Source organism: Ctenocephalides felis, unplaced genomic scaffold (genome assembly GCF_003426905.1).
Source record: "Ctenocephalides felis isolate EL2017-DRISC unplaced genomic scaffold, ASM342690v1 CF-g0.4_SCAFFOLD_01492, whole genome shotgun sequence".
NCBI classification, from domain to species: domain Eukaryota; kingdom Metazoa; phylum Arthropoda; class Insecta; order Siphonaptera; family Pulicidae; genus Ctenocephalides; species Ctenocephalides felis.
Window position 1 is genome coordinate 12601961 of NW_020537646.1, and position 15238 is coordinate 12617198.

The following is a 15238-nucleotide window of genomic DNA, read 5'->3' on the forward strand; positions in this document are numbered from 1 at the left end:
TTAACATTTTATATTTGAGAGGTACAGATGGAAAAATATAGATAAAAGGTTACTGTGTGATGCTTTTCACATAATTGTGTATTAGAATTTATTTAAATTTCCTGAAACAGTTAAATTTGATATGAATTAATAAAATCTATTTTATATTTAGTGTGTAAAGAATATTTTTTATTTATATGCGTTTAAAACTAAAAATAAATATTTATAAAGGCATATAATTTATCATGGCATGGATATAAATTATATATGAAAATCAAAACACGTTGAAGTTGACTTTGTATCATTATTTTCGAATTTTATTTTCATATGTTTCTTTATAGAAACTTCAATATAAATTACGCTTTATTAAGCTTCTCATAGATGTTCATATTTTTTAATATACTTTTTTTTAGAATATAAAAACTTGTATACTCAGCGCTACCGGCAATGACAAGCCACTTTATTTCATTCATTTATCATTTTTTCATTATTTCGTGCGCGAGCTTAAATCTTTATAAATATAGTGCAACAATATTTAAATGTAACTTATAAACTTTCTAGGAAATTTACTTCTTATATGTATTCCATTTATAAAAATCTATCGTTTATGAAGATTTATTTTTTTTAAGTTCTTGATTTTTGAAAATTTTGATAATTTGATATCGTCACTAATGTTTAAAATCATGAAAAGACGTAACAAACTATTTAAAAGGCCCGCGGATGCTTCAAAACGAACTGAGGAACCGCATTAGTTCATAAAATGGACCAATGTTACGTAGAGGCTATGTTACGTGGCGCTTCTTATACAAAATGGTACTAAATACAGTCAAAATGTCAGTGTCAAAAAAAGTTGTCATAGCTGCATATTTCTGATGTGGTATAATTTGTCGTTTTATCAATACTATTATGTTCCTATATAAACTTCGTAATAATGCTTATAAACTGGCCTTTGATTGTTAACGAACTATACTTTAACGTTCCTAGATTATCTTCCCGATCACTTTTATTTTTTCAATTATCCTATTCCTAAATCTAAATTTCTCTTAAATTCGCCTATTTTACTTATGTCCTGTAACTTTAACTTAATTAACAAAAATATTGATATTCATAACACTAAATCAAATAATCTTTATCTGCTCAAATTAACCTTTATATTTCTTCTTAAATTTATTTTATTATTTATCGTATTCTATGTTACTTTATCGAATTGACACATTATCTATGATACCAGTATTTTATCTGTATTATATGTGCGATAATTGTATTTTTAATTTCTCTTGGGGTATTCTGTCGGCTATGTGTTTAAATAAAATAATAAAGTAATGGGGTGTATGGCATCGCGCCTTAAGGCAAATTGCTGGAAATTCCAGTACCGTAACGAAATGTTCGAGGAATACAGAATGTTTTCAAATAGATTATTATAAATATTGTAACATTGTCTAATATTTATAAGAATTATATAAACTGAATTGCAAAGTTAAAATTATTTGTTTAAAATATATTAAAACTTTAGTCAGAATTAAAAATAAAATCTGAATTATTTTCGATATACAAAAAAAAACTAAAAAAAAAATGATACATTTTTTTTTTCAAAATCAATTATTTTGTTAAAACAAGCTGAAAGTTCTCTGAACCATTCAAATTGGACGCTTAGTTCTCTCAAAAACTGCCATTTTTTTCACATTTAGCTCTGTATCTTCGAAATGGCTGGGCCTGCCATTGTCAAAAATAATCATTCTCCCATTAATTACTAATTAAATGTTTTTTAGATCAATCAAATCGGATGCTCCGTTCACTCAAAAACTCGATTTCTATTTTCTGCACTCTTTGCTCCGTATCCCCGAAACGGCTAGACCTGCCTTTGCCAAAGACTAAGCAGCTCTTCTCGCTATCGATAGGAATCGAATGTTTTCTGAACCATTCAAATCGGTTGATCCGTGCGCCCGAAAACGTGACTGGAAATTTGTATCCATACATACATACAGACACACACACATCCATTTTTTCTGATGTATGCCAAAATGTTCAGAAACCTTCAAAACGTCGAGAAATGTACAAATTTTCAATTTCGATTTTCGGTCCATTACAATAACTTACCCTACGAGAAGTTAAAAAAATAATAATAACATATGAACAAATTTGCATTTTATGTGTAAAACGCCTGATCGTGCAGCAAATACATAGCATTTTGGCAGTATTTAGTTTCATTTTGTATGAAAATGATACGTAATATAGCACCTACGTAACATTAGTCTATTTTACACCAGAATTGGCCCCTTAGTCATTATGTATACAAACTGCCAAGTGCAGAGGCAGTCTCAGAGGAGACTGCCAAAGTGGAAAAGGTTAAAAAAATAGATTGGATTTAGTTCAAAATTATATTAACATATATAGTGTTGATAAAAATGATAATCCATAAACTTAATCTTCCGCATATTGCAATTCAGAATGTATTCCGTTAAACTTTTATCTCGAACAACGATGTATGCATACTAAAACAAATATGCATAGCGTCCCGCAAGACGTAAGCAAGCAAAGTGCAGTGTTTCATTTCGTGGCAGTTTGTCTGTCTTGTAACCCAAGCAAACAACCCACACAGCGCACGTGTGGGCCCCAGCACGACATCGGAGTAGCGCTGCGGGCTACGGCGGAGCGAAGCGCTCGGCTCAGGCCAGCGTCGCGTTCAGTATAGTGTTCGAACAAAATATCGAGTACTGAGTAAATATCGATACTTTGCGGTCGATAGTGAGTATTTTACTATCGATTTTTTAGCTCGATCTATTTTCCAATATCGATTCTTTTCGTCGATAGTACTCAAAAAGAATCGACAGCGTAATCTATGAACACCACTCATCGACCAACTATGAACACCACTCATTGCAAATGCAATACAATAGTCTCTCTAGGTGGTCGTAACTGTTCAAAGAATTGTCCAAAAACGATCCCTCAGGGTCATCAGTCTCAAAAACCCAAAATGAATATGACCACACTAATAAATAAAGATGTTTATTTATTACTCTTATGTAAAATGAAACGGATTTTAAAGTACCTTAAATGTTTTATAAAAACATATTCAACAAATAAAGTATGATTATTTTGCGTTTACTATATTTTGATTCTTTTTACGCAAAATATTAATACATAGAAATTGATGAATATTATTATTTGAAATAATTATATTTCGATTCTTTTTTACGCAAAATACTAATACATAGAAATTGATGAATATTATTATTTGAAATAATTATATCTCGATTCTTTTTTACGCAAAATACTAATGTATAGAAATTGATGAATTTTATTATTTGAAATAATTATATTTCGATTCTTTTTTAACGCAAAATACTCATGTTTTGACATTTTTGAATTTCAACTTGCAAACATATGGGTTTGAGTTTCTCGGAACCATTTAAACTTTAAATCCCATTGCTCCGAAGGAATGCTTCTCTACAAGTGTCGAAGATAATATATCTTGACCGTCATTAACAATAAACTGAATGTTTATTGCTTCCAAAGAGCTTCATATTGCAGTTTTATGCAAACATGTAACGGTTTATTCAAGTTGCTAAAATTATTCATATAAAAATATTCAATAATTATAAAATATTATTTTACTTAAAAATATTAAAAATATTATTGTGCTTAAAAATACTTAAAAAGTATTGCTTTTTGAATATAGTATCAGACTATTATATTGTTTTAATCAAAAATACTCAACTATTATAACTTTTTTTTAAAAAAAAATTATAGAATTTGAAAGTAGTATTGAAAAATTACTGTTAAAATTTTACAATATTGAAAATGATTCTGATTTAACACATCAGATACAAGCAATAGAATTCATTCTAATATTGTGATATGATATTTAATGAGTTTTAGATCATTGTTGCACTGATGTTTGATTTTTATGAAAAGTACTCAAAATTCGATATTGAGTACTATCGATACTTTCGCCACGATATTTTTTTGGCATCGATATTTTGATTAGATACTTTTCAAAGTACTCAATATCGATCTTTTGCATCGATACTTCTAACACTAGTTCAGTAAAGCCCCACCACTACCGGCGATCCCCGTCGGGCGAAGCTCTACGGATCGACATGAATGAACGAACGCGCTGACGTCATAGCGTAGCGACGTAGACCCCACTCCAGGCGTAGCAGCCCGGCGCAGGTCGTACGTCACAGTGGCCGTGAAGCGGCTGCGGTCATACGATGCATAGAAGAGCCGGGGGTAATACGTCATATGAGTTTTTCGAGGTACAAACCGCCAGATAAACGGCTCATTTGCTTCGTCATACGAGAAAAATTTGAGGTACGAGCTGTCAAAGGAGTTTTTCGTTGCTATATCGTACAAGCTAAACTAGAGAAACGTGCGTGTGAGAAGCGTACGTAAACTTATGGGGGTGCGAATGAAAAAGATTCATTTAATATCAATTGCAACAAAGATTTTCGTATGTGAAGTCGCATTTAACTATCACACAAATATTTAGAATGAATTATTTTAAAGTTAAAAATTCCAATTCATTAGTGTGCATATGCTCGTGTAATGTGAGACAAAATTAAACGGTTTGTCTCACATTACACAAACCCCGAGCATCCAAATTGTTCGACAAACCATGTCTAACTAACTCATTTTCGCAATAATTGGAGAAAAAATAATGGTAATGAGATAGTTTAGTTTAACACAAAAAAGTATATTGATAATTTTCAACTTTCCGTTATAGTAATCGCAAAAAAGTCGAAAAAGAAAATTTTTGAATATCTTTACGTTTCAAAGGATTCTGAACGTTTTGGCATTAAGAAAAATGGATGTATGTTTGTGTATGTTCGCATACAATATTTCGTCTACGATTTCGAGCGCATAGATCAACCGATTTAAATGATTAAAAAAAATCGATTTCTTTTGATGGAAAGACGTGCTGATTAGTTTTTGGAGAAGACAGGTCCGGGATTTTCAAAGATACGGGGCAAAAAGTGCCAAAAACGTAATTCAGTTTTTGAAAGAACGGACTATGTATGTTACAACTAGACTCTTTCTAGAAGTTTTTGTTTCAACTAACTTTAGGTGTGATTATTTTACATTAATCAAGATAACTATTTATATAGTTTAGCAATCATAAAAATTGTTACACATTGTCAAAAATTGATAAATTTCAAACAAATTAATAATTAATTAATCAAATTTAAAATTATTCGATAATAACAACGCAAACCAAAATTTCATGATAGTACAATTTTAAATTACAAATAAAAAATGATGGACCTGTACAGTTTTGTTTATTGCGTCGGCCTGCAGCTTTGACAGTATTATGCAGGGCAATTTACATGTCCAATCAAGACAAAAAATATTTTAATATCATTTAAGATCCTATTAAAAAACGCCTGTTCCTATTTACCCCTGTTACAAATAACCCCTGGTTCCCCTACATACTCATATGGATGAAACGGGATCGGTGTGCGGCACAACACCCTGGGTTTTGATTTCACGGCCTCAATTGCGTCAGCTCACGCGTTTTAGTTTAGATTTGCTCGAATATTTTAATTTTCACGTGCGAGTTTGTGTAGTAAATGCAAACTGTACACGAATGCTGATTTGCGTTTTATTTCCGACATAACAAAAACTATGAATATTTAATATCATATTCTGCGGATAAAACTGATTCCAGTAATGTTTCTTGCAGCGGAGATTATTATGGTTTCACGTAGTTGTAATAAAAATACCGTTCCACTTTTAAATATGTAATATATAATATATAAACTTCAAATAAATCGTTTGATTTTGAGCTTTTACAAATGGGAACTCATAATAGTTTTAAAAAATAACAAAATAAGGTTATCTCAACAGCTTTGTCATTTAATATTGTTTACTTAGTGGGAATACAAACTAGTTGTAAATAGCACTTTGCCTTAAGGCAAGTTGCATAAACTTCCCAATACGTGTAAATATTCGACTTTATAAACAAGAATTAGAATTAGTCATTTAGATAAAATGTTCAACTGTTTATTTTGAACACATATATTCTTATCCCAAATATGGTCTCATTCGATTCAGAGTGTCTTTAAAAGTCGAGAAAACATAAATTCATTAAATCCTTCCTTTTTTTCGGAAAGTTAATGATGTAAATCAATATCATATGATTATAATGCGTTCGTTAACATATAAATTCATAAAAAATATTTTTTCTAATTGAAGTTTTTAATGTACCTACATTCATCTACGAACGGGTAAACCAAAATTATTGCAGTTATCAAATACATTATAAGAAATCTCTATTCGCAAATGTTACATCTGTAAAAGATATTTCCTGATTCTACAGAATGACGACAAATTACGAAACAGTTGCTTCAGCTACAAATCAAACAGGCATTAGCAGCATATGTCTGTAGAACTGAAATAGAACAGCGTTTTGTGCACTGTATATTGATTTATTAGAAATAAGTTCCAATCTTTCTTTCAGTGTTTCATGTCATTTTTTAAATAAGTTTAGCTGTCCTTTCAGCGTGCCCGTATATTGAAAAATACTATTTGTCATATTTTATGAAATTACTATTATGTAGAGATTTAGTAGCTAATATAGATCAATATTTCAAAAATTAAAAATATCGTTTCTTAGAACAAGTCTATTTTAAGAATGAATTACTGGTTTGCGATTATTCATCAAAATTTTATTTATAGAACTTTCCGCTGATATCAATCAATCATTTTGTTGATGACGAATTTAATTAGAGAATAAAGATCTATGTAATAATAGCAACCAAATAGTAACTATTTGTGAGTAAGTATATAGTATTAGGTTAGCATTTAAGTAAGTCCGAATTTTTTGTTAGAAAATCTAATTCAGTTTTTTCAAGTAGCATGATTATCCTACTTTCATAAAATTTCTAGAGTTATTAGCAGAAAACTGGAGCAGGTACAATTTCACATAATCAAACCCCCAGGGACGTTTGTGACAGACATAAAAATAAGTTTAACCACCAAGATGTTTATAACTACTTTTATTGTCGTTAATAACAATAATATATAGCACAACACAGCATAATCATTTAAACAAGTCTTATGAATAAAATATAATCAAATTAAACAAAACATAATTTTTTAAACAAAGTTGACAAGTCTCAGCAAAATTCATTTCAGTCTCAGCAAAAAAATAATATAACTAGTGGTAAATAGCAACGTGCCTTAAGCCAAATTGCTTGAACTTCCTGTACCGTTTTAAACATTAAATGTTTCAAATAGATAAATAGATTATTATAAACACTGTAACTTTCCTTATTCGTATTTTATAGACAAAGTGTTAAAGCTTATAACTGAATTGCAAAGTTAATTTGTTAATTTCAAATATATGAGTGAATTTCATAATCCTATCTAGTATTCAAGCCTGAAAACGTGGACGAAAAATTGTATCCATGCATACACACACACACATACATACAATACATACATCCATTTTTTCTAAGGTATTCCAAAACGTGGACGAAAAATTATATCCATAGATACACACCCACACACACATACATACATACATCCATTTTTTTTTGAGGTATGCCAAATTGTTCAGAAACCTCTGAAACGTGAAAATATGCAAAAAAAATTATATTCGATTTTTAGACGCTTACAATAACTTACCCTACGAGATGTTAATAAAGTATGAGCAAATTAAAAATCACACTCACATATAAACATACGTATATATAAGTGTGTATCATTTTATTCGAGTGTATTTTTTCCTATTCCTATTCCACACTTGTCATATTCCGACCACGATTTTTTCTTCGCCTTTTCGCGTCGCTCGATGCGATCATCGTACTCTATACAACCCCGAAGTATAAATTCTTCACAGGCTTCGAGTCCGACGTTTCAGTACGCTCTGCTATCGACCGATTTCCTGCGTTACGGGCGGAACGAAAGCCCGAGCGAGGGCGGTGGAGCCAGGAGGTGGAGCAGTAGCGTAGCAAAAAAATCGCCGAAGAAAAACTACATGGATTTATACTTCATGAATAAAATGAGAATTTTTATGGAAAGCGGAGTGCGTAGAAAGTTGTTGCGGCGAAAGTAAAATGTTGTAAATATAAATAGTCAGTGATGATGTTTGTGTTAGTCATATGAACACATCGTATTCTAATATTGTCTAGGGTGTTAATTTCAGACAATATATTTGTTTTACTTATTGCCCATTTCGGACAGTTGTAAAAATTATTGTCTACGTAGGATTTTAAAAATAACCGAAGCGTAAAGGAAGTAGCCATGAACACAACTTGAATGAATTCAATTCAAACCGATAAATTAAAATTATGGAAAATTTTTCAAGCGCAACAGTTTGTTTGTAGAATTTTACTAATTATATTTATTCAAATTTAAGATTGGTTAAATTTTACCAACATACCAATATGTAGTACAATTTTAAGTTTATGATACTAATAGTGGTTAACTCAAAGAGAAAGTGAAAAAAATTTTGCTCTGATGTCATTTTTCAATTAGTGAAGAAAGCTGCCAAACCGACACAAGGTTTTGTATGTAAAACAAAAAATGTCAGAAGGGTAGGGTGGGGCACAAGGTCCAAATTGACTTTTAGTGGTAATACTGTCTAAATTAAATGAAGTACATCACAATACTTAACATGTATCGAACAAACAACTATCAAAATAAGTTCATTAAAATTCTCAGTTAACTTCTAATTATAGAAATATCTTTTTAGCAATTTTTCTAAAATTTGTCATATGTCCCTTTTTATTTTATCTTTAAAGGTAGAGTGAAAAGAAACAGACCTCGGGTAAAGAGATACAGTGTCTTATTTTATTAAAACAAATTTATGCAAAATTATTAAAACAATATGAACTAAAAATTTCATAAGAATACCTTTATCTGGTATTTCGGTATAAATATTTATCAGCAGAATTGGAGTAACTGTATATTTGAATTTATCTTTTGTAAAATAGTTATTTTTAACTTAATTTACTTTTTTGTTGTTTTACGTTTACCAGGGTAAAGGTAAAATTTGGTCCTTTTTACCCCACCATATGTACGCTATTATAAAAATATGAAATAAACGGTTGAATCTTGCTTAAAATCAACAGTACATCTTACTAAACAATAAAATAACGTATACCTAAAAATTAATATTAAGTCTCGTAAACTAAATGACAGTGCTCACAACCAAATAAAAATTTCTGCCCATTTACAGAAATATAAGAGAGCGAGAGCAAAAAAGTCAGTTCGATAAATTGTTATTCGAATCCAGTTATTTCATCTTACGATAAACTGTTACTGAGATAAGAGAAAATCTTTATATGAACAAAATAAGTAGTTTGGGCAAAAAGTGCCCAAAAACATTTAATTTGTATTGATGAAATGAAGAACTGATTGAATTTTAGGAAGGCAGAACCATCGGTTTCGGAAATCCAACAAAAAAATATAAAAAACGTTATCTGGCGGTATATTTTGATGATATTATGCAAATCAAATTATCAGATATTTTATAGAGTTTTTAATAATACGTATATTTTTATGAGTTTCGTACCAATCTTTATCAGTTATAGTGCGACGTGGCGCTTAAGCGTTCTGATATTTATTCTCTCAACAGCTACTCAGGGCAATTATTATGAAAAAAATTCAAATCTGTAGAAAATAATTCAAAACATAAAAAAATTCAAAAGAGTTCAAAAAATTTTCGATACGAAAAATTTCCAGCAATTTGCCTTAAAGCACGATGAAATGCATCACCAGTTTAATAATTCAAATCGGTTGATCTGTGATTATTATAAATCAAGGAGTTTTTTTTTACAATATTCATATGATTACAAAGAATCTCTCCGCGCCACTGAAAGATCAAGTGAGCAAGAGAGCCGATGCGTTTCTCGTTCAGAACGAAACGAGAAACGGGGCACCCCGTATGCACGCACGTGGAGTAAGAAAAGGAAAGGAACGATGTAAGTTCTCTCCGCGGGGATGGAAATTGATAGAGAGGGCGTCACGCCAGAACACGGAGGGTATCACCCGAAAAGTATCATTGACAGCGATAGTTCACCTCACGAGGGATGAGGTGCATAATCTATTTCTAATTTTAACAACTGCAACATTGTTAGTAAACTTTACAGGGAGGGAGGAGGAAAACTAAATTGTATATCGACTTTTCTAATCTTATCAGTAGTAAAATGAAATTATACTACACAGTTTCAAATGCTATTTGATAAATAATACAATCTATTGATTATTGCTAAGACGAATTTACGGACACTACATACTACACAGAATAAGGCACGGAGACTAACATATCGAGAGACTACAGTCAAGACCGATGTTTCTCGATGTATTTGACTATAGAAATAACCAGCCTGAGAAATTTTACAACAAATATAAACGTCACGACAATATTAGCATCCAGGCACTTTACAAGAGAAATACTTTGGTATGGCAAACACGCCATGCCAAACTATATCCTGTTCAACCCATAACAAACTCTAAGCACACTATTATTAAAAATATGTCTTTGAGATTATTTTGAGAAAATATCAAAACTTTTCCTTTTATATCACATAAATAACAAAAAATGTATAAAATCCAAGGTTAGACAACTTATGTACCAGTCCACTTCTATGTAAAATCTATTTTATAAAATAAAATATAAAATTTTTGTACTGAAACTTGTTAAACAAAGTGAAAACTTATAACAGTGTAACAAAATCGGTGTTCCATAAATATAAAAAAATGTATAATTTCCAGGGTAGACAACTTATGTATCAGTCCACTTCTATGTAAAATCCAATTTATAAAAAATTATATATAATTTTTGTACTAAAACTTGTTAAAACAAAGTTAAAACCTATAAGAGTATAATAAAATCAGTGTTTCGTTAAGTATCACCTATTTATATAGCCAATTCTAGGTTAAAATAGAAATATTATGGTCTACATTCGTATGAGTTGGTAGTCTCAAATTGTCAAAATCGGTTCATGTATAAAGCAAATACATAGGTTTTTGACCAGTCGTGACTACCAATTAATACTGATACAGAACCGTAAAACTCAATATTTTTATTTTATCCGAGAATAGCTCTTATAAACACTATTTTCCAAATTCCATAGCTACATAAATATATAATTTATAAATTTTTCTTATATACCCAGGTCAAACATCTAAGACTGGGATACGTTGAAGAATTTTCTTTGCTATACAAAAAAACTAATTCAACGCATTCACTGCTACGCACGCATATGTTGCGTGAGACCATTGTCAAGTTGGTTTTAGTAAAATAAAATATTCAAATTTAAATTTCGTATTGTAATAATTTCAAACAAAAATAATCCTATTAGTCCTAATTTGAAACATTTTGTTTAATTTCCAGGTGGCATTTCATGTCCAGATATGGTTTTATTGTCAAACGAATGAAAAAGATTAGCAAGGGAAAGTGTAAGCAACACTAAATTATCAGTGAATGTGTCGATTAATCAAAAAAAATTCTATATCAACAAAAAATTTAACCAGTATAATTAGTTTTTATTTTATGACTAACGTAGTGATGGATGTGCAACTGCCCGTAAGCGCATGTAAAAACTATAGCAAAATATTTCCTATGCTGAACTTTAAGTTACAAGAAGCTGAAAATGTTCTATCAATAATCGTTTTTTATCGGCCGTCACTGGCATAAACTGAAAACGAAATGAGCGATGACTGGAACACGACACGAATATCGCAGTCTTAAATTGTCTATAGTTCGGTGCGGAATATTTTATAGTTTGTTGGCTCTTTTCGCTATATAGCTTCTATAAAACATTTTTATAGGAATATCACGACAAAGTTAAATAGACTTGAACACTCTCTCAGGCCACAATCAGAAAATAAAACACAAATAGTAAAATATATTCCAATACCAAAAATGTCGAATATATATCCGACTTCCAAACGTATTTAGAATAATCTTCTATTATCATAAAAAATGACGCGGTTCACAAATAATCTAAAAAAATTGTTAGGATTATTTGTTTTTCGTATTTTGTTTGTAAACAATGAAATATGCAATGCAACATATTATATACGTTCTATATATCACAAACTATATAAATAAATCAAAGATTCCTGAAAATGAAGCTACACGTATAAATATTTAGAATAATATAACATTCATGATAATAAAATGTGATAGATATATATTTTTAGAATTTATTTTGGTTGCGTTTGCAATTTGTATGTTATTGCTCAACAGCTATTTTTTCTGTTTCTCTTTGAAGCATAAATCAATGGCAAAACAATTTAGAAAAAGTATGAATAAATATCAAATATAGAAATTATGTTCATACTTAGTATTGTCTAATTAAATCCACTTATGCTAAAATTTTAATTGGTAATTGACGGGATATATTTTTTGAGCAAAACCAATTTGGAACTATAGCAATCACAATCAAAAACAATCTTACCTTTTTCCCGCAATCTCTCGTCGCACTCCGGGGTTGATCTAAGGTCTTCCTCCGAGCTGCTGAAAGAAATCTGCGGTTGCTGCAGTTGATGTTGTCCCTGCATCGTAGGCGTCTCAGGTCTACTGCGTCTATGTTTCTTCGGGGTTTCCGGCAGCGATATGCCGCCAGTTGGCACTCCTGGTTGCTGCTGCGTTTGTGGTGTTAACCCAAACCTCTGTCTAGGATGCACAAGATGAGGATGAGTTCGCATCAGTCCTTCCAGTTCTCCTCTGTAATAACTAGGATCATCCACATCGTCTGGAGGTATCAGACGCTGCTCCTGCTGCGAATACTGCCTTCGAAGAGGTGAAGACGGAGCATTTAACATTTCTTGTTCGGCGGCACTTCGAGCTCTTTCTAGTTTGGGCCGTTTATCGCAGGATTGTTGCTGCAGAAATTGTTGATGCGGTACTTGGTGGCCAGGTTGAACAAGGGTTTGTTGGTGATGGAAAGCAGGAACGGCAGCTGGAGAACCGATTTGATGCTGCATGTCTGCTTCTATACGGCGCATGATAGCATCTTGACCAGGGCCTTTGTTTATCCATTGTCCGGTCTTGGAAAGAAGTTCTTGTTTCTTTCGACATAGTATGCAAACCCATATCACCTGAAAAGAAAAAAAATAGTATAAACACTTTATAAAAGTAAAACAGAACTAGTGGGGTGGGTGGCATCGTGCCTTAAGGCAAATTGCTGGAACTTTCCACACCGTAACGAAATGTTCGAGGAATACTGAATGTTTTCAAATAGATTATTATAAATATTGTAACATTGTCTAATATTTATAAGAATTATATAAACTGAATTGCAAAGTTGAAATTATTTGTTTAAAGTATATTAGAACTATAGTCATAATTAAAAATAAAATCTGAATTATTTTCGATTTACAAAAAATTAAAAAAAAAAAAAAAACTGGTACAAATTTTTTTTTCCAAAATCAATTATTTTGTTAAGACAAGCAGAAAGTTCTTTGAATCATTCAAATCGGACGCTTAGTTCTCTCAAAAACTGCCATTTTTTACATATTTAGCTCCTTATCTTCAAAATGGCTGGGCCTGCCTTTGCCAAAAACTAATAAACACTTCTCCCAATCATTACTAATTAAATGTTTTTTAGATCATTCAATTCGGATACTCCGTTCTCTCAACAAGTCGATTTCTATTTTCTGCACTCTTTGCTCCGTATCCTCGAAACGGCTGGACCTGCCTTTGCCAAAAACTAATCAGCTCTTTTCCCTATCGATAGGAATCGAATGCTTTTTGAACCATTCAAATCGGTTGATCCGTTCGCCCGGAAACGTGACTGGAAATTTGTATCCATACATACATACACACACACACACATCCATTTTTTCTGAGGTATTCCAAAATGTTCAGAAACCTTCAAAACGTCGAGAAATGTGAAAATTTTCAATTCCGATTTTCGGCCCATTACAATAACTTACCCTACGGGAAGTTAATAAACAACATATTACTAATGACCAACAATAATTGCAATAATTAGTAGGCGGGCGAATGGCTTATTGTGACAGAGGTAAGTAGTAACAGTCGTTTGTCAATAGGATCATAAACGATATTAAAATATTTCCTTATCTGGATTGAGCATGTAAACAATCCTGTTAGAGACAACGAAGTATACAAAAGTAAACAGGTGCGTAGTTTGGCAGGTAATATAAATTTGTACTATCATAAAATTTCGGTTTGAGTTCACCATAGAAAAGTAAATGGGAACAACTATTTATGAAACTATTTATTTTGCGATATATATTGATCTTTAATTTTTTTCTTTTTCTTTCATTCTTTTTGCTAGCTCTCAGAACTTGTACTAACTTAAATATACAGGTATTTACATGCACAAACTATCATCCCCTATCTCAAAGAGTCACGGATTGATTTCAAAAATGCCTGGTAAAATCTTGATTACTAATAAAAAGTTAAACCAACATTAAGCATAACATTGGTATAAATTAAGAATTTTCCTTTGTTGTTTACATGACAATGTTTACAAAACAATTTGTGTATTGATGTACCAACTACAATAATTAATTGAAATGTCCTCTATCAAGTATATTACAATCCTCACCACTGACAATAATTGATCTCAGATTTGACGTTTGCAACCACATTTAATTATCCGCTTGCATTAGTGCAAATGAAATGTCCTCGGGCTCCGTGCAATTGCCATGGAGAAGATTTGTACATTCATTAATGCGCGCTTCTGTCATAGTCATAGTCATAGTCACGGCGTTTGCGTTTGCGTTTAGCAATTATCAAAAAGCCCGGCGACGGATTTCGAATTGAGTGAGTGCGTTCGCGAATCATTCGAGAGATCGTCGAGATCGTCAAGATCGTCGGGATCGTTCATTTCGAACATAATGAATGGGCAGAGGTTGTTAGATGAAAACAGAAAATTAAGTTTGCTTTTAGTGATAATTGAAATATGTGTTATAATAACGATTAAAACGAATATTATTTTATATTATTATATATATACATAATCTAAAATTAATTAAAAATAATTAATAAATGTATATAATATTTTATTTGTATTAGTTGTGATGCTTGTCATTCAACAAAATCTTCAAAATATAAAAATTAGATAAACAAATTCATTGCTACTTTTATAAAATTATTTTTCATAAGAAAGCTTAATTATGTTGCAATAATTTTGTATTTTTCTGATTTTATTATTATTATTATTATTATATATATATATATATATATATATAAGATTACTTCTGCTGAATGATAGCACACATTTAGTGAAACAACCAAATAAATAATTATATAAATTCATTTATTATTTTTAAT

The 15238-nt window shown here is 31.0% G+C and overlaps 1 protein-coding gene across 1 annotated transcript in view; it reads right to left on the bottom strand.

Annotated features, from left to right (window-relative positions):
• Positions 1 to 12031: 12031 nt before the first annotated feature.
• LOC113370850 (regulating synaptic membrane exocytosis protein 2-like) overlaps positions 12032 to 15238 on the bottom strand; it is a 49323-nt gene continuing 46116 nt past the window's right edge. Inside the window, exons 3-4 of the mRNA XM_026611532.1 lie at positions 12393 to 13035; positions 12032 to 12054 (exon numbers count right to left, since the gene is read on the bottom strand). Coding sequence (XP_026467317.1) covers positions 12032 to 12054; positions 12393 to 13035 — 666 coding nt within the window. The remainder of the gene's footprint in view (positions 12055 to 12392; positions 13036 to 15238) is intronic.